General features: G+C 40.1%; 1 protein-coding gene across 2 annotated transcripts in view; it reads left to right on the plus strand.

Moving 5' to 3' along the window:
* pafah1b1a (platelet-activating factor acetylhydrolase 1b, regulatory subunit 1a) overlaps positions 1 to 27,779 on the plus strand; it is a 100,854-nt gene that overhangs the window by 48,826 nt on the left and 24,249 nt on the right. Inside the window, exons 3-6 of one of the 2 annotated variants that reach the window (XM_073053280.1) lie at positions 13,888 to 13,972; positions 16,699 to 16,773; positions 17,889 to 18,095; positions 24,931 to 25,099. In XM_073053280.1, coding sequence (XP_072909381.1) covers positions 13,888 to 13,972; positions 16,699 to 16,773; positions 17,889 to 18,095; positions 24,931 to 25,099 — 536 coding nt within the window. The remainder of the gene's footprint in view (positions 1 to 13,887; positions 13,973 to 16,698; positions 16,774 to 17,888; positions 18,096 to 24,930; positions 25,100 to 27,779) is intronic. The other variant, XM_073053281.1, reaches the window with a different exon arrangement.

Here is a 27,779-nt window from a genome sequence, read left to right on the forward strand (position 1 = left end):
GGTACAGAATAGAATTCCTATTTCCCCATTTAGTTCTTATGTTTGCAGAAGCAGTATGGAGTAGAATCTGGATTTTTACTCCAGCAGGAGACTAGCATTTTGTGATGTAATTTCAGTTAGAAAGAGCTGTGCAAAAGTCAGTATGTAATCTGATTAAATTACATCAGAATTACCGAGGCAATTTCTGATACTTATGGTGGCACTTATTGATTGTCTTTTCACATACCCAATGAAGCGGGGAAGTGTCACCCAAGGGGCTCTCGCTTCTGGTTGGAAGCACCGGGGCTAAGGTCACAGGGAGAATGGGTTTGAATGTGCATAATAATTAGCCACGATGAAATGGTGAAGCAGACAAATTCTGTTCCTGTTTTATGGTGGTCTACAAAGGCTTCCAGTTGAACATAAACACTTCAACACTCACTAGTCTCAGTGATCTGATACTAAATTGGTCCTCACAGAAAATTGGAGTCTCCAGTCTTTGGAGATGAGATTTCTGGATTGAGTACTAAGAAGAAAACTTGATCTTTTCGATTGTTGTAATTCCTTGCATTTTATTGTAGTCAGTTGCTTGGATGTAATTTTAGTATTTTTCTGTTGGTCACATGGAGACATTTTATAACTGTTACCTGGTCAGAAGCAAAAATTTCTGGAGCCAAGGTACAAAGTACAACCCCAATCTTCTGATTAAAGAATGATAGCACTATTGATGACCCCTTCTATTACTTTCCTGTTGATTGAGAGTAGGCTGATGGGTGGTAATTGACTGACCTTCCATTGAGATCTTATTGCTGCCTGCTGGATTCCTCCATAAGTGAAGTCCATTTGTCTGGCCCTCTACATTTTGCACAGGTTATTGGAATTGGTACAGTGAGATGCATACTGTTCATTCAAAGTGCATTGAGGTAAGGACAAGATAAAACAACAGAATGCAGAATAAAGTTTAACACCTACAGAGAAATGCAGTACAGGTTGACAATAAGGTGCATGGTCATAAGGTAAGCTATGAGGTTAAGAGCCATTTTATCATACTAGGGAACCATTCAATAATCTTATAACAGGGTACAAGTAGCTCCTGAGCCCAGTTGTATGTACTTTCAGGCTTCTATATCTTCTACCTATGAGAGCTGAGAAGAGAGATTATTCACAATGGGTGGAGTCTTTAATAATGTATAGACAGTGTATTGAGATGAGGCTGGTTTTCAAGATGTGCTGAGCTCTGTCCAAAACTGCAGTTTACTGTGGTCGTGTGCACAACAGTTGCCATAAACAAGTTGTGATGAATCCAAATTAAATGCTTTCTGCAGTGCATTAATTTAAAAATTGTTAAGTGTCTGTGGGGATGAGCCAAATTTCTTTAGGCAAGTAGAGCCATTGGTGTTTTTTGGCCACAGTATCTACATGGTTGGACCAGGTCAGACTATTGGTAATGTTCACTGCTTTGAACTTGAAGCTCTCAGTCCTCTCAACCTCAGCACTCTAGGTGTAAACAGAAGCATGTACAATGCCCTCCTTCCTGAAGTCTGTGATCATAAATATTGTTTATTTATGAAATTTTGTTTCATAAATATTTAGGGAAAGGTTGTTGTCATGACACCATGTTATGAAGCTATTTCCTTCCTGTACTCCGACTGATAGATTTTAAGATGGAGCCCACAATGCACGCCATGGTTATCTATAGAAATTTGCTTGAGTCTTCAGTGATTTGCCATACCTCTCCAACTCTTAATGATGTCTGGCTCCTGGCAAGCCTTTGTTGTAATTGAGTCAGTATGTTGGGCCTAGGATAGATCCTCTGAGATGATGATACCCAGGAATTTGAAACTGCTCACTCTTTCCACCGCTGATCCCTCAATGACGATTGCATGTATTTTCCCTTCCTGAAGTCTACAATCAATTCTTTGGTCTTGCTGATATTGAGTGAAATGTTGTTATTGTGACACTGCTCGTCCAGCCAATCTATTTTGATCCACTTCATCGGTATCTGAGATTCTGCCAACAGTTGTGTCATCACTGAGTTTATAGATGGTGTTTGAGCTGTGTAACCAGTCATGAGTGAAGACTGAGTAGTGTAGTGGGCTAAGCATGCATCATTGAGGTATGCTGGTGTTGACTATAAACAAGGAGGCCCAGATTTCAAAGCTTTTGAAGCTATTTGGTTTTGCCTGTAGGAAGTAATGGTATGCAACCCCTGCACAGTAGTCTTCTGTAGGTCATACTTGAACTTCATTTGTGGTTCTGGATCACTGATCTTAAATGCCACAGATGTAGCGTTCAGCAGACTGTAAATCTCCTGATTCATCCACTCATCCACGCAGTTCTTAATGAAGTCAGTGACTGGCATATTCATTTAGATCTGAAAATGAATCCCTGAATATGGTCCAGTCCACCAATTCAAAGCAGTCCTGTATGTGCTGTGCCATCGTCCATGACCATAAATAACTTTGCTGCCTTTACCACCAGTGCTGCCATTGTCAGACTATGCCTATATGCCAGGAATAGTACAGCCAGGTAATTGATTTTGGCAATATGCAAATGTGTGATGGCACAGTAAATGTCCTTGATGGTGATGTAGCAATGTTTGCTCCTCTGGTTGAGGAATTGAGGATATATAAACCTCATGAGAACAGGCAGTAAATTTGATATGGAAAAAGAACTGTGGAAATTGTTGAAAAGGGAATGGAAGGAAAAGGCAGATGTAAAGTGGAACAGTATTATTAGCAAGTTGGAGGAATAATGCATATGACAAAGTGATAGAGATATGTACTGCAGAAGGAACGCCAAAAGGTTGAGAGATGCTAAAGGCACAGCGTGAATGGGTGGATGGGCGCCAAAAACGAGAGCAGGAGAAACAACGTAAGCAAACCAAGGCTGACCTAGATAGGAGAGAAGGGCAGGAACGTCAGTTTGAAGTTCGAACTAATAGGGAAATAAGGGATCCTGAACTCATGTCTGGCATACCAACTCTGTTTGAGGACAGTGACTTCGATGAGGAGAGGGCACCCACCATACCCCCTACCTTACCAGGGGCCAAATGCACCCAGTGTTCCTGAACCCCAACCCTCCCAGTATTCAAATATGGTGACTGCTCGGGTAAAACAGCAGAGGCAGGTAAGGGGAGGTCCCTATACCCTGAGATCCAGAAAGGGAATACCGAGGATTATTCCGAGACAGGGAAGAATCTAGTAAAACCCCAGAGTTAACAGCTTCACCGAGACAATTGCCCACCCGAATGCTGCCCAGTCCCCGAGCAGCAGAGGAGGGACAGCCCTCAGTGATTCCTGTGTATGCACCCTGGAAGCCTCAAGAAATGATAATGATCATGAATCTGGCCCCAGATAGAAAAGAAAAACCAGCACGGTTTGCTCAGTATGTCCACAGTACTATACAAATGTATAATGCAACCCTGCAAGATTTATTCGGTCTCTGCTGCATGATTCTCTCAGCTGATGAGGGGCAGAAATGGAAGGCAGAATTAAGATACCAAACCTATCAGGAGTTACAGGTGGGAAACCATAATGAGAATGAACAGACAGACCAGATTATTCAAGCCTTGAAGCGGGGTATACATCACTAAAATACTTGAATGCAAACCTAAGCCTGGGGAATTGGGATCTGACTATTGGGAGCGATTTGTGGCCTGCTACGGCACTTTTGCAGGAGAGCAAGCCTTTAATAATGGGAATCTGTCCCCCAGTTTAATGCCTTACTGCTCCAATGCTTACCAACTAAGTTAGCCAACATGGTTAAAACAAATAATATGGATTGGCCTGACAATGACTGAAATCGAATGTGACAAGCTTTGATGTATTATTGGGACCAGGCTTTCGAATCCCGATCAACCTGAAGGGAACTAATGTTAAAGGTGAATATGTTCAGCAGGGAGAAGGACGCGAGCAGGCTATATCTGGGGATCAGAGCTGGGAGCAAAAACCTACCAAGGGACAGGAGGAACAACAACCGTATTCTCTGCCCACAACCCGTTTAGAAATTGACAAGCAAGGATGCTCCCTACTGTGAGTACCACCCCTCAGGAAGAGCCCATTGTAATATTGCAAGTTGCTGGATTTCCAATCCCATTTATGATTGATATGGGGACAACCACATCCAGCTATCAGACACTACAATCACTCTGTCTGGGTTTGAAGGCATGGAATGTACTTATTCACGTACCCAGCCACTGCAGGTGGAATTTCAGGGGAACCAGTGTAAGGTTTCATTTACAGTCACCACCAGTCTGGGGTGTAATCTAGCAGGGAGAGACTTGCTCTGTCCGTTGGAAGTCAAGATTCTATGCACGAACAAGGGTATCACCCTGGGACTAGCGCACAACCGACAGCTTCTCCAGTTTCTGACCACCCCCCCCCCCCCCCCAGTGCTGGGCACAACCTGGACTCCACTTCGTTTGAACCTCCTCTGCCAGTAGACAACCCCTGTGCTATGACCCTTTGGGGTGCTCAACTGAGGAAAGCCAATATTATGCACCCCTCGAGGGGTGTCATGGTGATTGGAGCGGTTAAAAGAAGAAAGGGCAGTGCATTACTGGCCAAAGTTCTGGATTTCCTTTAGCGACAGACAAGACTGGTGGTTCCCCATACCACCATTAGGGTTTGCCCTGGGTTCAAGCCAAAGAGCCTAGGGGTTCCTTGCCTGCACCCTGATGAAACAAGCCTCCAGCGCCAAGGGAGATTGGCAAGACTTGGCCGCGGGCCAGCTTCGATACTGGAAGGAGTCTGAGGTGAAGATGGGACATCTGGTAAGACACTCTTTTAATATTGACCGAACCCAAGACGTTGTACCCCATCTCTGGGCAATTTCAGGCCATGAAGTTGGCTGCACCAACTGCCCCCTGTCCGGATCACCGTGAAAGAAGGACAGACTCTCCCATCCATTCCGCAATGCCCCTTCAAGCCCGAGGCAATGTTTTGAGGATGGAAGTTCTTTTGTGGATCCAGCGAGGAAATGATGTTCGAGCTCTGCGATAGTGACGGACAGTGAAGTAGTTGAGCAGGCCTCTTTTGAAACAGCTGTCTCCACCCAGAAGGCTGAGCTGTTTGCTCTGACTCGTGCCTGTACCCTAACACCAGACAAAATGCGAACGTTTACACAGACTCCCATTATGCATTTGGAATTGCACATGACTACGGGGCTCTCTGGGAACATCGGGGAGTCCTGACTTCCTCTGGCCACCCCGTTAGTAATGCCACCTTTGTAAAGAACTTGCTCACCGCTGTACCGCTACCTCGAGTTTTGGCTATTATTAAATATGCAGCCCACACCCGCATGTCTGACCGGGTCACTAAAGGCAATGCTTTAGTGGATAAGACAGTGAAAAGTGCAGCACAACCCTTGGTAGTTGTAGTCCCCTTGGGTTGCCATCAAGCAACCCTCTGTGACTTAAGCAGAACAGGTTTGCCAGACGTGCCAGAGGTACATACTTTTCAGGGGGACGCCTCTGAGGAGGAGCGCAAACTGTGGTCCCAGATGAGGTGCCAGAAAGATGCTGCTTAGTTATTATAGATGTGTTTAGTAGATGGATTGAAGCTATTCCAACTATCAAATAGACAGTCGTCCTTCGGTATCCGCAGGGGATTGGTTCCAGGCCCCCCCCCCCCCCCCCCCCGTGGATACCAAAATCTGCGGATGCTCGTCCCTTATATAAAATGGTGTAGTATTTGCATAAAACCTACACACATCCTCCTGTATATTTTAAATCATCTCTAGAATACTTATAATACCTAATACAATGTAAATGCTATGTAAGTAGTTGTTATACTGATCTTTAAGTTCTTGAGGCTGTAGCGCTTTACATAGCTAGCCAGCCATCCCTTACTAGCCTTAAACTTCTTCCTCTTGCTCACAACACAAGTAGCGAATGAATGAGACTCAAGGCGAACAATGCTCAAACAATGAGTGCTAGAGAGAGACTGAGGATCTGTGAAATGGCGGGAGGCTACAGCAGGGTATGCTTACATATCACTTCATTCGCATGGATTCAGCGTAGTGCTCGGCACGCGGCAAATTCAAGTTTTGCTTTTTGGAACTTTCTCTGGAATTTTTTTTGAATATTTTTGATCCGCGGTTGGTTAAATCCACGGATACGGAGGGGCAACTGTACTGCTATGACTGTTGTGAAAGTATTATTATGGGAAATAATTCCCAGGTACGGCCTGCCAGAGATGCTGAGCTCTGACAATGGCCCACACTTTGTGGCAAAAGTAAATGAAGGAGTATGTCATGAACTAGCTATCAAGCAATAATTCTACTGTGTACACCACCCATGGGCAGCTGGCATAGTGGAGAGAGCCAGTGGCACTCTGAAGAGTAAATTGGCCAAGCTAACAGCAGAGACTGGACTTATTTGGTTGAAGGTCCTACCGCTAGCTCTATTCGACGTGAGCGTTACCCCACAGGAGAAAACAGGGTTGTCACCAGCTGAAATCATTTATGGATGGCCCATGAGGACACCCTGGGGACTAAGACCTTGTGTACCATTGCTCCCAGAAAGTCTACCAGCAAAATTGGATATACATACACTACGGGAAGAAATGGGGAAATATATATGCCAAATAACCAAAATTCTCCAAGCATTACGTTCACAGGTACAACAGGATTACAAGGAAGAAAACTACCCTGCAGAGAGGAGTGACTATCCCACCCTAGAACCTGGGGATTTTGTCCTGATCAAGAACTGAGATCGAGGGAAACTCGGACCTTGGTGGAGAGGACCATATCAGGTGTTACTGACCACTCCTACGGCTGTGAAACTGAAGGGGCAATCTCAGTGAATACATTGAACAGGCTGCAAAAGTGTTACTAAAGGAACTGAATAGAAGGACTCTCTGACTAAAGGCATTCTTGTATTGCGATGCTTGTGGCCACTGGTGGCTAGCTGCTTCAGCCATGGGATCTGATTGTAACCTTTGCGCCCTGAGAGTTATCATGAAATGATAAAAAGGAGGGACTGAGGAATTGAGGCTATAAAAAATCATTTTGAACCTATGTAACCTGTGGCTAAAAAAATAATTGGGACTGAACAGGAATTTTTGAACTGAAGTAAATTCTGTCTTCAGTAGTTTAAAAAAAATAGTCTTATACCAGTTCTCTCTTAATTTGCAGAGAGACATTGAGAATTTAATAAATTGTACATTCGTTTGAGTGGGGGGGGGGGGGGGGGGGAGGAGAACTCACCAACAAGGACAGGAATGAATATCCATCTGTAATTAAGTCAGGGCCTGGCAAAGGGAATAACTGATGAGGACTGGACAGCACATCCATCTGTAATTAAACCTTGATTTAGCGGACTGTCTTATTTGTAACTAAGTTTTGCACCAACAGACTTGGTGGGCATGCCAGTTCTAATGACATCTTGCAACAGTAATGTATGGGACTTACTATATATAAATATACAGCTGTAACCAGAGAGAAGGAGCCCACTTGTTGGATGGTGGCAGTACTTACGTGCCTTCTCTTTGAAAACTGGGTGTCAAGCTCCTGCAGGAGGGTGCACAATAAACTGTTGTAACTATAAGAAGCTGGTCTCCTGAGTTTTATTCAGATTCGACTTTAACATGTTATCACAGGTGGCATGTTGGTGGTTTTATCAGTTTGTGGAAGTGTTGTGATAATTTCTGTACGCAGTCATAGAAGGATGTGTTTCAGTTCAGCCAAAAAGTAAGTCTTAATTTACTTTTTTGTGATGCTGACTTTGCACAGTGATTAAAGTGGTGTGCACTTTTCAGAATGAAGTTGTAAGGTAATTGAGCTTTGTTATTTCTTCCTCTGGAATATCATGTTCAGTGACCTTTTTCTGAGTCCTGTTGTCTGTAGTGTTTCCATTTGTTATAGACAACTGTGCATGGGCATGGTTTATATAAAAGTATTTGAAATGTGAATTTGAGTTATTTGAAACCTTACCTAAATGCAGGTTTAAAAATTTATTTAGATTGCTGATGGTAGAATATCTTAAGGTCTGTTGAATCCCATTTATCTGGAAATCTGAAGTGCTTTTATTTGCAATTGATGCAGCAAAAATGTTAAGCTTATGTAAAAGGTGCAGGTAGTTCCTTTTCATTGGCAGCAATTGCTAAGTTGGTTTTTCTTTTTATTTTGAGTGAGTGAAATACGAGCTGTATCTCAGTATAATAAGTTGTATTGAAATTTTAAGTCGTTAGTTTGGGGCAGTTACGTTTGCATGTTAATTTTGCATATAAATGTTCATATTCTCATGGAAGTTTGTATAGGTATAGTCTCCTTTTGTGCTTGTCCCAATGCAAGGAATCATTTTATCCTATAACAGTGCAAGATATACAGTTGGCCCTCCTTATCCGCGAATTCCGCATGCATAAATTCAACCAACCGTGAATCGCGAAAACCCGGAAGTGCTCTTCCAGCACTTGTTCGAGCATGTACAGTCTTTTTTTTCTTGTCATTATTCCCTAAACATTGCAGTATAACAACCATTTTACATAGCATTTACATTGTATTAGGTATTATAAGTAATCTAGAGATGATTTAAAGTATACGGAAGGATGTGTGTGGGTTATCGTGCATCGGGATCGAAAAAAATCATAAGTTCTCTTACTGAGTAAGTCGGAACAGGTACATCCTGTATTATTTAGTGTCAGTTAGTCAAACATTTGTCTGAGTATATAGTATATATTTTACCTTACTATGCATATAAAACACTTAAGAACGTATGTTTCAGTGCCGGGCTCAGGAAGTTCCCGAGTTTGATCTAGTGACAGATCGCTATGGAGTGTGCTCTCCACTGTGCCGGGTTGATATGGAGGATCCAAAACCCAATAATTAAATCACACAATTGTAGCTTTCATCAGGGCAGAGCCTTACTCATTTTATCCTTTAAAATTGTTCCGATCGTTGACCAACGTAGCCTAATGCTTTTCCAATGACCGATAGCGTTTCACCTCTTTCTGATCGCTTTATTATTTCCACTTTATTTTCAATCGTGATTATTTTTGTGAACAGAAACACTACGCATTCAGAGCTCTGGCGCCGGGTCCTAATGTCCACCGCACTGAGACAGGTTAAATAAGGTCTGGGATTCTGCTGGGACCTAAGGCCCACCGGATTGAGACAGGTTGAATAAGGGACTTGAGCATCCACAAATTTTGGTATCCGCGCGTGGTCCCGGAACCAATCCCCCACGGATAAGGAGGGCCGACTGTACTAGTTATGTCTAGTGCCCACAAGTTAACAGAGCCTTAGAGGAAAAATATACCTCAGTATCTGGAATATGACTCTGCTTTTTGGTCTCAATCAGATTGTTTAGAAACAAGCACCTGGTTTTGGCAGTGGTGGGTGTGCGTTTGGTTACGTTTTGAATGTTGAGCCAGATTGCACCTTTCCTGTGCAGTTTTCAGTGGCTTGCTGGATGCAGTATCTTTTTCTATTTTTGAAGTGAAGGGATTATTTCCTAAAATACTGAGAGCACATTAATTAAAGACACAACATAAAATGGTGAAATTTATCACAGAAATCAATTCTGTGATAGTTTCCCCTTATTCTTATGGGTCTCAGGCTACTGAGCCTTACTGGGGTGGCGGGGGAATTAAAATTGTAGAACTATGAAAGGCAAGTGCAGTTGGCATTGATCCATATTCCTCCTGTCACCTAAATAGAACTTTGTTAGAGTTGGGTGACTGGATACTAGTCGGTAATAAACCTGATGGGACAAAATTCTCTTATTCCCACTTTGATCCTTGACTCTTCACAGCTAATGGCACAATACAGAAATCATACCTTTTGAACATGTTTTTGTGAAATGGCACTTGAGGCATTATTTTACTGCTGCAGGGAAGTCAAATAAATCCTTTTCTTAACGAGAAGCAGCAAGATTGCAGTGTATTTTGCAACAAGTATATTGGTAAGTGCCATGTTTGATGATGGCTTTCAGAAGATAAGTTGAAGAGATATGACTAGAGTTTGAAAGGATGAACATGTATTTCATAGTTGCATAACATGTAGTAGAGCGAGACTTTATCATTATAACCTTAACGTTGTATTAAAAAAAAGATTTTCAGTCTTTATGAACCCGTCTGTTACTACATTTCTTGTCCATACTTAGCACCCCATCAGCCTTGCATCCAAAACATTATTCTCAGCAACTTTGCCATCTTCAGTGGGATTCTACCACCTAATACATCATAATCTCTTCCCCCCCACCACAACACTTTACACAGTGATCGCACCCTCCGTGATTCCCTTGTCCATTCATCCCTCCCCACTACCTCTCTGGCACAGAAATGCTGCCACAACTCCTCCCTCCTCCGTTACCTCCATTCAGGGCCTCAAACAGTCATTCTGGTGAGGCAGTGCTTTTCTTGCAAATCTGTTGGGATCATCTATTGTATCCGGTGTTCCAAATGCAGCCTTCTCTACACTGGTGAGACACAACATAAAATGGGGGACTGCTTTGTCAAGCACTTCCGCTTCATCTGCCAAAAGTGGAACTCACTGGTGGCCAACCATTTTAATTCCTATCCCTATCCCCATTCCCATTCCAAATTGTCGGTCCATGGCCTCCTCTTGTGCCACAATGAGGCTTCTCTTGGGGTGGAAGAGCCTCATATTCCACTTAGATAGCCTCCAACCTGATGGCATGGACATCGATTTCTCCTTTGGTAATTTTTTTTATCATCTCTCTTTTCCCCCTTTGCTGCCCCTTCCATCTTCTGTTCCCTATTTTGGGCTCTTGCCTCTTCTCTTCACCTGCCTATCACCTCACCCTTTCTTCCATGGTCCAGTCCTCTCTCCTTTCCAATTCCTTCTCCAGCCCTTAACCTTTGCCTGTCTTCACCTGTCACTTTCTATCTAGTTCTCCTTCCCTTTCCCCCACCCACCACCCCCTTTTTTATTCTGGCATCTTCTTCCTTTCTAGTCCTGAAGAAAGGTCTGTACCTGAAACATTGACTGTTTATTCCTCTCCGTATGTGCTGCCTTATCTGCTGAGTTTCTCCAGCATTTTGTGTGTGCTGTACAAACTTTTATTTGTTAAGAAAACCATATATACTGTAAATATCACAAGACATCATACCTTTATTAACCTTGACCTTTTTAACAAGGTATTGATTTAATATCAAAGGATTTAAATACTTAATATAAATGATGGCATCATTTGCTTAAACTGACCATTGGCTTGTAATCTTCAGCATCATCTACAACCTAATTGCCATGTAAATATGGTCCATTACCACACCAGGTACGAGGGCAAAACTGCACCGTTCATTAGAATTGATGGCCGACTCTAAATGTGCTTTGCATTAGAAAACAAAGGAGAACATTGAAGCATGTCTTGCATTATTAGTGGCCATTAATTTGACAGACATTTTGAGAAATGCTGACTGAGCAGTTGAATAGTTTAATTTATTCACACCTTGGGAGATTCTTTAAAGGTATCATAAATATTTACATACGTGGGATTTGGGGGCAGTTTTACAAAATTGTTTCATCAAAAGAACAGTTGTTCACTAAAAAGCAAGAAGGGGAAACGTTAAGCTGTGCATACGAGGAAGTGCCTGGCTCCATCAGAATAATCTAATTTCTCCTGGGTTTGGGAAGAGAAAATTGACTTTGGCTTTACTCCTGATTGCTATCCATCAATCCTGCCAATAAAAGGAAAGTATACACAGTGGCTACTTAATTAGGTGCCTCCCATACCTGTAAAGTGGCCACTGAGTATATGTTCATGGTCTTCTGCTGTAGCCCATCCACTTAAAGATTCGATCTGTTATTGAGCTCAGAAATGATCTTTTGCACACCACTGTTGTAAAACATGGTTATGAATTAACTGTCACCTTCCTGTCAGCTTGAACCAGTCTGGCCATTCTCCTCTGACCTCTCTCATTAACAAGGTGTTTTCACCCATGGAACTGCCACTCACTAGATTTTTTTTGTTTTCGGCCTCATTCTCTGTTTATTCTCAAGACTGGTGTGTGTGAAAATCCTAGAAGTTCAGCATTTTCTGAGATACTGAAACCACCCACCTCTTTGGCAAAGTCATAATAGAAAAGCAGGACTGCAGCCATAAAACAGCAACAGCTACATGGTACCTGGTGTAAGCAGTCAAAATCTCTCAAGTTCCTTTTGTTTTGTGTCAAATGTTTATTTATATAAAAGATGTTTAATGTCATTTCCAGTACACACATGTAAAGGGGAATGATATAATTGTTACTCTGGATGCAATGCATCACCAAAAAAACACAGTAAGATGAAGTACACATTGAATGTTTAAAACACAACAAATATAAATACCTATGATAGCTTATAAACATTGTATATTTATTAAGTGACTCTAGGTTCAGAAGCATCTGTACATGAGGTGACTGAGAAGAAATGATAAAGTTGAGGGGTGGGTTAGTGGACAGAGGTGTTAATCAGCCTTTCTGCTTGGGGAAATGTAAGTTATTAACTCTGATTGTTCTGGCGTCGATGATCCGCAGCTGACTTCTTGGTGGGAGTGGGACAAACAGTCCATGAGCATGGTGGGTGGGATCCTTCACGAAGTTACTGGCCCTTACCATCACATTTCTGAATGTATGACCAGGGATTAGCTATGAACCATGAGAGTGTATTGTGAAATACAGTGCCTTGAAAAAGTATTCAGCCCCCAACTCTTTGGTCACATAATTGAGTATTACAACCAGTAATTTTGATCAATTTAACTGAGCATTTTTATTTGTGCATCACATACTCCTTTCACAGTGGTGTCCAAAAAATGGAAAATTGTAAAGCACAAAAAACTAAAACTTCAAAAACTAAAATGCCAGCAGTATTCCCTCCCCCCCCCCCCCCCCCCCCCCCCCCGCTCAGTACTTAGTTGAACCACCTCTCACAGCTATTACAGCCAGTAGTCTTTTTGGATAAGAATCTTATTAGCTTTTCACAACGTGATAGAGCAAGATTTGCCGATTCCTCCTTGCAAAATTGCTCAAGCTGTGCCAGACTAGTTGAGAGCTGTGGTGAACAGCAGCTGGAGGTATTTGATTAGGTTAAGGTCAGGACTCTGACCGGGCCACTCAAGGACATCAGTTTTCTTCATTCTGGTAGTGTGCTTTGGGTCATTGTCCTGCTGAAAGACCCTTTCCTCCCCAATTTAAACTTTCTGGCAGGGCTAGCAGGTTTCATCTTCCCATCATTCCTGACCAAATTTCCAGTCCCTGCTGTAAAAAGAATTTCCACAGCATAATGCTGCCTTCATCACACTTTACAGTAGGGATGGTATTACCAGGCTGATGTACAGTATTAGATTTATGCCACATGTACCACTTTTTTAAAAACAGCATATCCTTGCCCGTAAAGACTTTGCACGGTGTCATTTAAATGATACTGTAAAGATGTGGAAGTAGGCCTTGTGGTCAGATGAGACTAAAGTGGAACTTTCTGGCCTCAACACTAAGTGGTGTGTAAATCTAATAGTGCGCATCAGCCACGTAACATCATCCCTACTGTAAAGTATAGTTGAAGGCTGAATACTTTTTCAAAGCGCTGTGATAAATTGTGAAAAGCATTTAGCATTTCCTGAGTCGTTTAATATCAATAAAAATATTGAGGTCTAATATCTTGGTCAATTCATATTTACTGTTTACCTTGCTCTTATTGCTGTGTCAGCATTTCTGAGCAAAGTTGTTGCATAAACATTTTGAAAGAGGAACAATGTATGAGAATATATTACAGTCATGCTTTGTATTAATAGAGACTTTCAGACTTACAATGGCTGTATTGCATCTCTTGTTTCTTAGAGACGATAGGCAGGTCCTTAATGATTTATTGGTGATTTTCAAAATGTCACTAGATTTTGACATTATCGACAGTGCTAAGTGGGAGGTGGTTAATGACCCTTTTTAAAATTCAGATTTGGGTATTTTTCAGAAATCGAGCTATAGCTGACTATCTTCGTTCTAATGGCTATGAAGAGGCTTATTCAGTTTTTAAGAAGGAGGCAGAATTAGATATGGTAAGTCAAATTGGTTTGTTATTTAATCAAATATGTAGAACTTAATATTGTTGCCTGGCATTTCTTGAGCATTTAAGCAATGTGATGACATTTCCTTAAATGCCTACATACAACATTTATGGAGCTGAGGCAGTTTCATCTGTGGCAAAAAGTTCTTCAGTCAAAAAATTGGTTTTTAATGTTAAACGATGTTGAGACTGCTGTGTCTGTAGCTACCAGGAAGGATTAATTTCTTTTTTAAAAAAATTTGGAATTTAAACATAGTTGTCAACAGTATGCATATTCTTTGAGCCTTAAGTTATTGAAAATATTTAAAGAGATTATGAATACAAAGGAGTTGCTGACCAACTTCGATTTTTCATCTGTGTTAGGAATGGGGGTTGAAAGTAAAACTGAACCATTTTTGGCTGGTACAAGCAGTACTACACCTTCAGCAGTGTTTTTGGATGCTTCATTAAATTGCCCTAAGAAGATGAGTTCTTTAATGAACTATCAAATTTTGTCAGTGTCTTCCAGTATATCTACTTAACTGTTAGTGCCCATCCCAACTCATCATGAACAAAATGTTGGTTCTATTGATGCTTGACTGCTAATTTCTGTATCCTGTCCTTCAAGGCATTTTGGCAATATAGTATCCTGTGTAGTTGTCATCTACGTATTTTTGTGGTTCTCTGTGACCCAGCAAGTTTAGCTTAAAATTCTTGATATGGGGTTTCACCCCACGTGAACCTCATAATCGTTGACAGCCTGTATCTCTGTAATCTGTAGAAACAGATGGCTGATTGGCATTGATGTCTGCTTTAGGCTGCTTTGTAGGATTTCTTTGGATCTTGCATTGAGAGTTAACATTTTTTTGCCTCAAAAACCTCTGCGAATGTTTTTTCGCTGTTTCAGAACTGATCTCTCTTTCCTATGCAGTGTACATTGTATTCTAAACTCCATTGAAATCATCACGTGTTGCAGGTGTGATTGACTGCTACAAATTCACAGATCTATTGAATGGAAACACAAAAAAAGAGTTATCATGGCAATTTTTTGTTAGCTTGTTTGGAATTTTATTCCAATTTTGTAGTGAGTTTTTGTTGGAAATTGAACAACAGAATGAGAAAATCAATTTTTTTAGACTTTGAAATGCTGTGATTTTGTTCATGTAAAATTGATCATTGTAGAAGTGGCCTTCCAACTTTCTGTATAACCTGATTAGTTCACCCAAGAAACATAGATCTGAATCTTGAACACAACTGATGTTTATGCTTGAGACTGATGTTTGTGTTTGAGTTTTCCCAGATGATCTCAACCATGTGACACCGTAAACCAAAGCCAATGAATTGTGTCACATGGATACTAAATTTATCCAGAGCTGTGTTGTGGGTCACTCCTTGATTATGTTTGTGTCCTGAAGAGCAACACCAAATAAATTGCAACTCCAGACTCCTTGAGTTAGAAGAGCGCACATCATCAAATGTCTGGAAGATGAAGTAGAAAATGATTTTGTCTGCTATTTCAAAACACAAGCAATATTAATTTAGTTCATTTGTGAACTAGACACATTCAAATTAACAATTTATTATCTGTACTAGTAAGGTTTGTTGAAGTTACCTAGATTCCAAAGCTGTACAGCAGCTCTGATAATAGGCAATTGCATACTTATCCATGTCCTTTGGAGATCTGTTAATAGAAAAAATGCAAATCAAGTCATATACAAATTCCAGCTCTTCAGAGTTCAGACATGAGACTCATTGCAAAAAAAAATCTAAATAATTTAAAATAATCTTATTTGAAAAGGAATTCATGGTTTTTCTGTGGAGCAGTCATTATCCTGAAGCATTAACTCTTCCCCCCCCCCCCCCCCCACAACTGCTGCCCGACATGTTGAGTTTTTCTAGCATTTTGTATTTTTTCCAGACTTTTTTTCTACATTGAGGCAATCAGCAATTGAGTTCAGCTTTGTGATTGGGGAGTTTTTAAATTATTGAATCAAAATGATATTCCCATTGATAAATTGTAATTTGGCTTCATGGTCAATGTGCTGATATCTGTTGAGATGCCCAGAGTGGAATTTGAATTAATCACCATATAAAGAGCTTTATCTAAATGGCCATATGAATTCATCTGTTTGTTAAAAGTTGAACATCTGCAATTGCATTAATCAGTTAAGGGGATTGTATGCTTCAAAACTGGGTTCAAATTCATGTTAGCAGCAATCATTTTTATTGAAAAGTTTTTGTTTGCCTCCCAAGAGATATTGTAATGAGAATTGAAACAGCATCTCTATATTTTTATTTTTACATTTATTCTTAGGATGTACAGTGTAAATTTGAATTGCCACTCTGTCAAACATAACTTTAATCTTTTATTTAAAAGTTAGGTGTGAAGCATCTTAAAGAGCATCTGTAGTTTGTTCAGATCCTTACAGAAGAGTTTGTGTAGTTGTTTGATACAAAATACATAAAGAATCTTTTTTTTAAAAAAAAGTTGCATGCTGTGTAAACAAGGCAGATAACAAGCACTATATTTGGCACAATTTTTTTAAAAAAATGTAATTCTTGAGCAAGTTGCGAATTCTTTTCCTATTACCTTTGGATGTATCCAGACAAACTTGATTGTCACTTTGAAAGTAAATGGGAAAATAATTACCAGTAACGAAAGATGGTGATTTTACAATTAATCTTGTGGCTGGAAAATGCAGTATTCATCTAACTTTTCAAAATGTTGTTTTTCTATAGAATGAAGAACTAGACAAAAAATATGCTGGACTGCTGGAGAAAAAATGGACCTCTGTGATAAGATTACAGAAGAAGGTCAAGTCTAACTAATATGTTAGCCTTTGCTTCACCCACTATGACTATTAAGCCTGTGCACTTTTGCTTCCTATTTAACTCTTATTTCTTTCTCAAGATGGGGAAAAAGTACTCAGCGACCTGATCCCCTTTAACTGATGTATCAGAAGCACCCACATTTATGCATTTTTGGAAAATGAATGTGACCTTGAACTGAAATCCTGTTCTTTATGTCTATTATCCTCAGAGTATAAATTATTCCAGATGACAGCTCCTCAAAACTCAGCATTCCTAGAGTCATTCCTGTCCTATTGGTGATTTGATTAATGAAATTTTCAGTTCTTTTTAACAGATTTAAGTCCCATTTTTAAATGGAAAATTCCTTTAAAACATCAAAGCTTAGAGAACTGGAGACATATCAGAAGAATGTAGGGTTACAAATTTAAAACTGTTTAACTTCACTTCATTCTTCTCTAGATACATAACTTCATTGTGCATTAGAATCAGAAGGTGTGGTGTGCAGTTTCATTTTGGGAGTTGCAGGTGTAGTGAACAGTACAACAAGATAGTTGTGGTTTTCTGCATCATATTTAGTAATGGAACAGCTCTTATTATAACCTTCAACCCTTTCTCCCATCTTGGACGTGAAGGAAATTAGCCTGTGGGGTGAGGAGTACAGCTGAACATTTCATTAGCTTTTTGGGAATAAGTAGAAATACTGTTACTGCTTCCCCCATCTCCAAAAGTTTTAGTAGAATTCTGTAAAATAGAAACATCATAAAATCACAGGACATACCCCTTAGAGAGCAACATGTTCTCTTTTAAAAAAAATTTACTGCCTATTGGTCAAAAATGTTTATTTTGCTTATGATAGACCCCAGGTTCTAGTTTGGGCATCAGAGATAAATATGCTTATTCCTAATATATGTCTCATTGCTGTGATTCTCAGAGAGATCCTTTTAAACATCCAGATGTTAAAACTAAAGAATAACAATGTATTTCTCAATTGTAACAATGTTTTCCAATATCAGAGTTACCTCTTACTCCTGCAATAATGCTTCTAAATTTCAATGTTAATGTTCATTTATTTGTATTTTCCCAATTCTGAAAATCCTGATATTTCATTTGTTCAACAGGTTATGGAATTAGAATCAAAACTAAATGAGGCAAAAGAAGAATTTACATCAGCTGGTCCCCTTGGTCAGAAGCGTGACCCTAAAGAATGGATCCCTCGTCCTCCAGAAAGATACTCTCTGAGTGGACACAGAAGCCCAGTCACACGAGTTATTTTCCATCCAGTTTTCAGTGTCATGGTATCAGCCTCTGAGGATGCCACAATAAAGGTAAAAAAAAACTTTTGCAAGAAAATATTTGCTTTTTATTATTCAATAAAACCAAATTTAACCACAAGGTAAATGTGTAAGGTGCACATCACTTTCCATTCAGTTGCTCATTGTTACTTTGACCCCATTGTTTAACTGACTGAAACCCATAAGAGGAGAATGGTGGCTTCTGGAGAAGCAGCCTATGTGAGTGAATAAATATTTTAATAGCACAAATTTAAATTCAGCACAATATTCAGTTCAAAAGACCTGTTATTGAAGAAAGAGAATTTTGGTTTCTCAGTTCTTTAACTGAGCATAGCAATTTTGGGCAGTAGTTTTTTTATCTGTATTTTGACTGTTTTTTAGAAGCTCATTGTGTAAACACAGTTGTTTTATACTTGTATTGGGGATGTGAAGCAGTTATCCCACAGCTTAATCAGGGCAATTTTAACAATGCAGTTTAATGAACCCAAAAATGTTGCTGGTCACATCAACTAGATCTTCCCATTAATAATTGACTAACTTGGGGAATTCATTCTTGGGGATGTGGTCTTCAGAGTATAATTAAAGCTATTTGGTTGAACTGGATTGATTTCCTGGAGTCGCCTCTATTAGATTTTACTTTTAAGTAAACTGAAAGTTATATGTTAATGAAAAGGAATATGTATTTTAGTCAAATTGGCTTTCCTCATTTTTGAAAATGCAATGCCAATCTTATTGGGCATTCAAAAACCTGGAAATCAAAAGCTATCAATGATGTACTGAACTTTGATTACCAGGTAGACCAAATAAGCGGCAGCTGCAAAAAATTTGCAAGTATTGTACTCTTCAATAGTTGATTTGACCATCACACTTGCTCAAGTTTTTATTTTGTGTCATTTGAAACAACCTTTTCATCAGGAAAATGCACATCTACCTCTTTGTCCTCTTTCTTCAAAGATAGCGGAGATGTCCTCTTGCTTCAAAGAATGGGCTTTCCTATCCTCAACTGCACCTCCTCCATTTCCCAGACATTGCACTCATCCCATCTTCTCACCGCCTTAACAGGGATAGAGTTCCTCTTGTCCTACCTGCCAATGAACTTCCATGTCACTCTCTGTAATTTCTACCATCTTCAACTGGGTCCTACCACCCTACTGCCAAACTTGGCTACCTCCACACTCACACTCTCTGACGCCCCAGGGATTGTTCTTCTCCATGTGTCCCTCCCCACTAATCTCCCTCCTGGAATATACCCCTGCAAGCAACCAAAATGCTGCACTTGCCCATTCACCTCCTACCTAATCCCCACTCAGGGTCTTAAACGGTCATTCTGCATGAGGCAACTCTTCAAATGCAAATCTGTTGGAGTCGTCTATTGTATCGCAATGCTCTACATTGGTGAAATCCAATGTAAATTGGGGTATTTCCCACTGGCCAACCATTTTAATATATCTCCATTTCTATTCCGACATGTCAGTCTATGGCCTCCTCTCTTGCCACAATGTGGCCACTCTCAGGTTGGAGGAGCAACACCTCATATTCTGTGTGGTTAAACTCCAATCTGATGGCATGAACATAGATTTCTCTTAGTTTAAAAAAGTAACTCACTCCCCTACCTTCATTTATTCCCCACTCTGGCTTCTTTTCACTTCTCCGCACCTGCCTATAACATCCCCGTTGCCCCTCTTTCTTTTATCCCAATGTCCACTATCCTATCAGATTTCTTTCCTAGCTCTTACTTTTCCCACCCACCTGGCTTCATCTATCATCTTTCAGCTAGTCCTCCTTCCTCTCACCTTTTTTTAAAAATTCTGACATCTTCATTCTTCCTTTGCAGTCCTGAAACAAGCCCAAAACATTGACTGTTTATTCATTAATGCTTCCTGGACCTGCTGAGTTCCTCCAGCATTTTGTGTGTGTGTTCTACTTAGTCTTCTTGTTCATTTTCTACCCATCCCCACTCAAGGCAGTGGCTAATGCTTGGCACATTAACTGCCATTCATTATTTATTTCTCGCATAATCTTGGGCAATGAATGTCAGCAGACATTGAACTGAATGTTGATCTGGTGTTTTAGGTGCAGTTTTGACAAGATAATTTTTGTTATAAACCATTTTATATTATTACTATTTCAGAAAATTTATGTATAATCATGGTGTCATTCAGATTGACTCCTTTAAATCACCTGAGGATTTGTTCAGTGATTTGTGCTCTTTGTGATAAAATCTGCTAGAATGCTGTTATATTAGTGTTAACAAATGTGCTTCATTTAAGACTCTCCAAGTGAAAATAGACTCTGCTTTAAACAGTGCAAGTATTATTAGATTTGCTGGGACAATGGAGGAAAATTCCTTAGCATTGCAAGAGAGGTTTTCCACTAAATAAGTGATTTCCAGCATCTTTCTGATGCTCTTGAATTCTTTTAAGGATTCAACACTACAGGTTATAGATAGAAATTAAATACGCTTAAAGCTTTCCTGTCTTTTTATTATATTTACTTATCAAATAGAAGAAATTTTGAATTAAAGCTACTGATATCTGTATTGAACTGTTCTGCCCTGCCCTTTCCCCTGTGTCCTTAAGTCCGTCTCAATATTACAGAACAAAAGTTTTTTGTAAACATGATGTGTTTGTATTCTTATAAATTTATAGTATATACTTGAAAGAAATAACATGTAGCACAATCTGTAATTTAAATGCCTAATTACCAGGCTGGTTGGAAGATTGAGCATTTGTTTCCAAGAGGAGGTGATCACAAATGCATCTACCATGATGGCACAAAACCTGATGGCATTTGTAAAGGCATTGATAAATGCAGAACATCTAACAAACAGAATTGCTACAGTGATCTGTGTAATCAGTAAATGTAATAAGTATAATAAAATGTCGGGTCCAAACTTTTTAAATTTTGGATGAAGACAAACTTTATATTGTAGCAGCTTTTTAATTGTATTCTTGTGCCAACACAAAAAGTCCTTTTAAAAGTTCAGCACATCGGATAATTCCTTCAGATATCCTTCGCATTTTCACCAGAATTTTGCCTATCATACTCGGTTGAGAGATTTCCTTCACTTCCACCTATTTAAAATGCTAAATTTGTAGTAGAGGCCTGTCCAAGTGGCTGCTTACATATGAGCAACTGTGGTCAGAAATTCATTTGACTATGTAGTGTATTTCAAAGCATTCTGAATCTCTGATGGCATCCACAAGCATACTTAGAATTGCTGAAATATAGAGTGGTAACTTGACCTTTAGGTTCAAATATATTCACAAACACTTTAGATTCAGATGTTGACAATCAAATTTTTAACTGCTGTAGAATTTTTAATTCTCAATTGTATGATGACAGAAGTAGAGATGGCCCCCGTTTTTCGAACAATTGCTTTATGGCAGCTTGCTGTTAAGAAAGTCCTACGTTAGTACCTGTTTTCGCTAACCAAAGTGGATTGTCGCTTTTAAGATAAAAAGACCCCGCTTTATACGTGTGTTTACCCTGAAAAGACTCTCGTGACCATGAAACCTTGTGCGGCAGTTGTGTATGCATGTGTGTACGTGCCGATGTATTTTTTCCCCTCCAAATCGGTTTTGGCTAAATCTTCCTGATTCTGATAAGTGAAACTACACCCTACATACAATATTTCTACTTTATATAGGCTATATATTATATCATTCCTGCTTATACTATATGTTTGTGTTATTTTAGGTTTTATGTATTATTTGGTATGATTTGGTAGGTTTTTTTGGGTCTGGGAACACTCAAAAATTTTTCCCATATAAGTTAATGGTAATTGCTTCTTTGCTTTACAGCATTTCAGCTTACAAACAGTTTCATAGGAGTGCTGTACCTTTGGATAGCGGGGGAAACCTGTAGAGGCTTGATTCTTTGTTTCCACATTCCTCTCAAGCATGCGTTAAATATTTTTTGCTGACTGATAATACTAAGATCATGCAACCATGGAATCAATTGAAAATATACTTTTTGAAAAGTGCAGTTATTGGTGAAGTTCAATACAAGGGGTTTTTAAGCTTGTGTATAACTCACAAAAATAATGTTGAGAATATGAATACAATGCATGTGAAGAAAAACAGCTAAGTCTACAGGGTGAAAATCCTTCATCAGAACACATGAATAGCTTGGTTCCTTTTGCACTTCAGTACTATAAATTTTAAAATGCCTATGATTTTTGCCATAATTCTGATTAGCAGATTTAAAAAATTTTGAAATTTAATTTGCTTAAGTACTTTGCTATAAATTTCATAAGCATGTGCATCAGCTATAGCTATTAATAGAAAGATTGTAGCTTAAAAAATCTAACAAAAAGATATGGAACTGATAAAGTTGAGTATTCTGATGAACTTTCTACTTGCATGTCATCACTTGTAAAACAAAACTGCGTGATGACAACCCTTTGGCCATGCCATCCCAACTACAGTTTTCACCCAGCTGTTCCCAATTTCCTGCATTTGATCACCTCTCTCGATAACTCAGGCCCTCTAATCCTGGAAACATTCTAGCAAATCTTTTCTGCCCTCTTTCCAGTTTAACTATATCTTTCATAAAACTGCATACGGTATTTCAAGTACAACCTACCAAACAACTTGCACAACTGCAACATTATGTCCCATCTCCTATACACAGTGCCCTGACTGAAGGCCAACGTGCTAACACCTTTTTCACCACACTGGTCTGTCTGTGACAATGCTTTCAATGAACCAACCATCTTGTGCTCTTCTGAGTCCCATTACATTCCTTAGTGCTCTAACATTCATAGTATATGTCCTTTACTGTCACCTCACACTTCTCCATATTGAAATCCATTTGCCATGGCCCACTTCCCTAACCAATCAAGATCCCCTTGTAATGATCTTCAGTATCAACACCTTCTAACTTAATAACCTAATAAGCATACTGATCAAGTCTTGTGCATTGGCATCCAAATAATTTTTTTGAAAAATTTATAACAAGAGGCCCAACACTGCTCCTTTTGGCATACCGTTAGTCACCAGAGAAACAATCCTCAACCACCACTCTCTGCTTCCTAACTCTGAGCCAATTTTGAATCCAGCTAACTAGTTCTCCTTGGATTCCATGGAGCTTAAACTTCCAGACCAGCCTTCCATGCAGGACCTTGTTGGAAAGGGTATAGAGGAGACTTACCAGGATGCTGCCTGGTTTAGAGAGTATGCATTATGATCAGAGATTAAGGGAGCTAGGGCTTTACTCTTTGGAGAGGAGGATGAGAGGGGACATGATAGAGGTATACAAGATATTAAGAGGAATAGATAGAGTGGACAGTCAGTGCCTCTTCCCCACGGCACCACTGCTCAGTACAAGAGGACATGGCTTTAAGGCAAGGGGTGGGAAGTTCATTAGAGGAAGGTTTTTTACTCAGTGGTTGGTGCGTGGAATGCACTGCCTGAGTCTATGGTGGAGGCAGATACACTAGTGAAATTTAGGAGACTACTAGGCAGGTATATGGTGGAATTTAAGGTGGGGGGGTTATATGGGAGACAGGGTTTAAGTGTAGGCACAACATTGTGGACTGAAGGGCCTGTACTATGCTGTACTGTTCTATGTTCAAAAGGTCTTGCCAAAGTGCAAATAGATAACATTCACTGCCCTACCCTCATTTACATTTTGGTTACTTCCAAAAAAACTCTGAAAGGTTTGTCAAGCGTGACTTCCCATTCACAAAGCCATCCAACTCCTAATCAGGCTCTTTGTCTATCCAAAAGCACAAGAGACTGGCCTATAGTTTATTTGCTTCCCTTTCTCAAACAACAGGACAACACTAGCCATATTTCAGTCTTTGGAACTTCAGTGCTAAAAAGTGAACTAATTATCCCTCTCTAGCCTCCCGCAAAGTCCGAGGATGCACAGAGTCAGTCAATGAGGATTTATCCACTAATGTGCTGTATTGCTGCAAATATCTCCTTTCTGATATCATGAATGTCCTCCAAAGTATCACTTGTTTCCCTTTTATCTTGAGCAGCCATGATTTTCTCCTCATTAAAGACAAGAGAAATATATTTATTAAAAATTCCATTCATCTCCTATGTTTTTGTAGGCAACTCTGTTAATCTTTAAGAGAACCTACTCCTTTCCTGGCCTCTCTTCATATAAGTTGTAGAAACTTATGCGATTTTCCTTGACCTTAACAGCTAGATCCATCTCATACACTCTCTTTGCCCTCCTGATCTCCCTTCGAGTATTCAATTTTTTGTCATTAAAGATTCATTAATCCCCAAACTCCTAAACCCAATCTGTGCTTCCTTTAACTTGGCCAGAGCCTAATATATCTCATCAGCCAAGATTCCTTAAACTTGCCCGATTTGCCCCTCACCCTAATAGGAACATGCTACTTCTGGCCACTTAATATCATACTCTTGAAAGCCGCCTTCTTACCATTTGGTCCCTTTCTATCAAACAGACTCACCCAATTAACCTCTGCTAGATTCTGTCTAAATCTCCTTGAGTTATCCGTACTCCAGCCTAGAACCCTATCTGTGGATCTATCTTATCCTTTTCCATCACTGTTGTAAAAACTAAAAGAATTACTGTCACTAGAGCCAACGTGCTCCTTGATTCCCTATGAGTCTTAGTCTTTGGTAGAAATTACGTTCACTTTAATAATTGCCTGAAAATGTGTTTGGAACAAATGAAAATTCATATTTGCTGTTTGTATTCTGTCCAGGCAATTCCTAAAGGCACTGCAGATATTAGTTTTGCAGCAGTGATATAGATTGTATTGTCAAGCAGTGCACAACTAATTTATTAATAAACAGCATTTAATTGTGCTGTTTAAGTGGATGTGAAAAAGCATTGGCAGGTAATGCAGTTTACTAACTTGCTCTTGTATTTTTCTTATCAGGTCTGGGACTATGAAACTGGAGATTTTGAACGTACACTGAAAGGTCACACAGACTCTGTACAAGATATCTCCTTTGATCAGAATGGCAAGCTGTTAGCATCCTGCTCTGCTGACATGACCATCAAGCTTTGGGATTTCCAAAGCTTCGAATGCATTAGGACTATGCATGGTAAGAGTTTGGTTTCTTTTCCCAGGGAGGGAATCAAAAGCAGGAATTACTTTTTTGTATGGTGGGTGGACAGTTTTATTCTATATTGCCAATCACTATCCTTAGTCAAAAAAGAAACTGACTAAAGTGTGCTACTATCATTATGGGCTGGTATTGATTAGCAGATCTACAGGAAAGTAAATTTCAGTTCTGATTTGAATTTCTTCTGCTTTCTTCTTCCCATTCTATTTCCCAAATTGTGTGCACACTTCCAGCGGCTCAGCTACAGTTGCTTTAAAGGGTGTAGACAAAGCTCTTCTTGTTGGCTGCAGCTTTATTTCTGTTATTGAACTTAATTGTTGTCTCTGTGGCTCTATAGTAGAGTGTGGCTAGGCACAGCTCCAGTGATATTTTCAAGTTTGCTGTTGTAAGCCGGATCAGAGGTGGTGACGAATCAGCATGTAGGAGGGAGATTGAAAATCTAGCTGAGTAGTGCAACAAGAACAACCTGTTACTCAATGTCAGCAACACCAGGGAGCTGATTATTGAAATCAGCAGGAGGAAACCAGAGGTCCATGAGCCAGTCCTCATTGGAGGATCAGAGATCGAGAGGGTCTGCAACTTTAAATTCCTCTGTGTTATCATTTCAGAGGATCTGTCCTGGGCCCAGCGTGTAAGTGCAATTATGAAGAAAGCAGCACCCCTACTTCCTTAGGAGTCTGTGAAGATTTGGCATGACATCTAAAACTTTGACAAACTTTTATAGATGTGTGATGGAGAGTATATTGACTGGCTGCATCACATACTGGAATGAAAACACCAATACCCTTGAAGAATCCTATGAAAAGTAGTATTCTCAGTCCATTACTGGGAAAAACCTCTCCACCACTGAGCACATTTACATTGAGCATTGTCACAGGAAAGCAGCATGCATCTTCAGGGAACCCACCACCCAGATCATGCTCTCTTCTCACTGCTGTCATCAGGAAGAAGGTACAGGAGCCTGAGGATTCGCACCACCAGATTCAAAAACAGTTATTACCCCTCAACCATAAAGCTCTTGAACCAAAGGGGATAAATTCACTCATTTTCACTTGACCCATCCAGTGGACTCACTTTCAAAGACTCGTATTTCGTGTTCTCGATATTTATTATATTTCTTTTTGTATTTAGTTGCCTTTTGCATATTGCTTGAATGTGCAGTCGGTGGGGTCTTTCATTGATTCTATTATAGTTATTATTCTAGTATGGATTTATTGAGTATGCCTGCAAGAAAAAGAGTCTCGGCTGTAAATGGTGACATATATGTACTTTGATAAATTTATTTTGAACTTTGAGAAGTACATGTAATGTTAGATATTTTCTTGCATTACCAAGTACATTGAAAGGAATCAAAGTACATTTGTTATCAAAGTATCTATGCAGTGTACAACCCTGAGATTCGTCTTCCCCACAGCCACAAAAGAAAACTGTTGAACCAGTTCAAAGGAAAAACATCAAACCCTGCCCCCAGCGCAAAAAAATAGCAAATCATGCAAACAGCAGCAGAGCATTGAACCCCATCCCCACCGGGGGAAAACAAATTGCGCAAACAGCAGCAAGAAGGGATGAGCAAAAACATAAAATTGAAGGGTCCTCATTATTCATTTCAGCTCAGTCACAAACAAGAGAAAATCTGCAGATGCTGGAAATCAAAGCAATGCACGCAAAATGCTGGAGGAACTCAGCAGGCCAGGCAGTATCTATGGAAAAGAATGAACAGTCAATGTTTTGGCCAAGACCCTTCACAGGACACTTTTTTACTGTTCAGCTCAGCTCTCCCCCCCCCCCCCCCCCCCCCCCCCCCATTCAAAGTCGCCCAAAAATGGAAATGGAGAAAGCGGTCATAAACCAGAAACACATCACAATGTGAACCTGCAGTCCAGTCCACAAACTACGTCAATTAAACCTCACTCTGGCACCGTCCTCTGGCATTAAGGGGAGAGAGAGCAATCATTCAAATGCAGGGGCCTACAATCGGGAACAGCAAGAAAGGGTGAGCAAGAGAGAGAGAGAGAGACCTTCACGCACAGACACCTTCTCCGGCAGCAGCAAGCCAGAGGCTGATAGATGGCGCTGAACACTTATTTGCTTTCCGCACTTGCCTCTATTTTCAATCTTCCTCTATGTTTTAATCAATGAGATATCAAATCTATCATGGACTCACACCTCATCTCTAGGTTTCTTGGGCTCAAGGCTGCGCACCTCCTGGAACCTTCTCAGAGAGAGCAAAGGACCCAAAACACACCATCAAACTGTGATCACAGGCTCCAACAGTATCATAACCACATTTTAAAGAAAAAGTTAACATAAAAGAAGCAAAAGAAACCGTTTTGTGAACCATCTGGACAAGGTTGCATGTGGTAGCGTTATTCACTGGCATCACCTACAGCCTTTTCCCCCCACAAATGCACAACACTCATAGGGATTTAGTCCAACTCTGATCTCAAACCTGCACTGACTTGTGGCTGTACCCACTCATGGGAGAGTTCAGAATAAACCCTGAGCAAAAATCAGAAGCTGAGTATGTAAGGTAGTCCTACATTTAGTTAAACACTGAATGGCAACTCCTGTAGCGCCACTGGTGCCATGCTGTATCAGCCTCTGCAGTTCCTTTGGATTCATCAGCTGCGTGGAGAGGGGGAGCCTACTGCATGGGCAA

The sequence above is a fragment of the Hemitrygon akajei genome, chromosome 8 (assembly GCF_048418815.1).
Source record: "Hemitrygon akajei chromosome 8, sHemAka1.3, whole genome shotgun sequence".
NCBI classification, from domain to species: Eukaryota; Metazoa; Chordata; class Chondrichthyes; order Myliobatiformes; family Dasyatidae; genus Hemitrygon; species Hemitrygon akajei.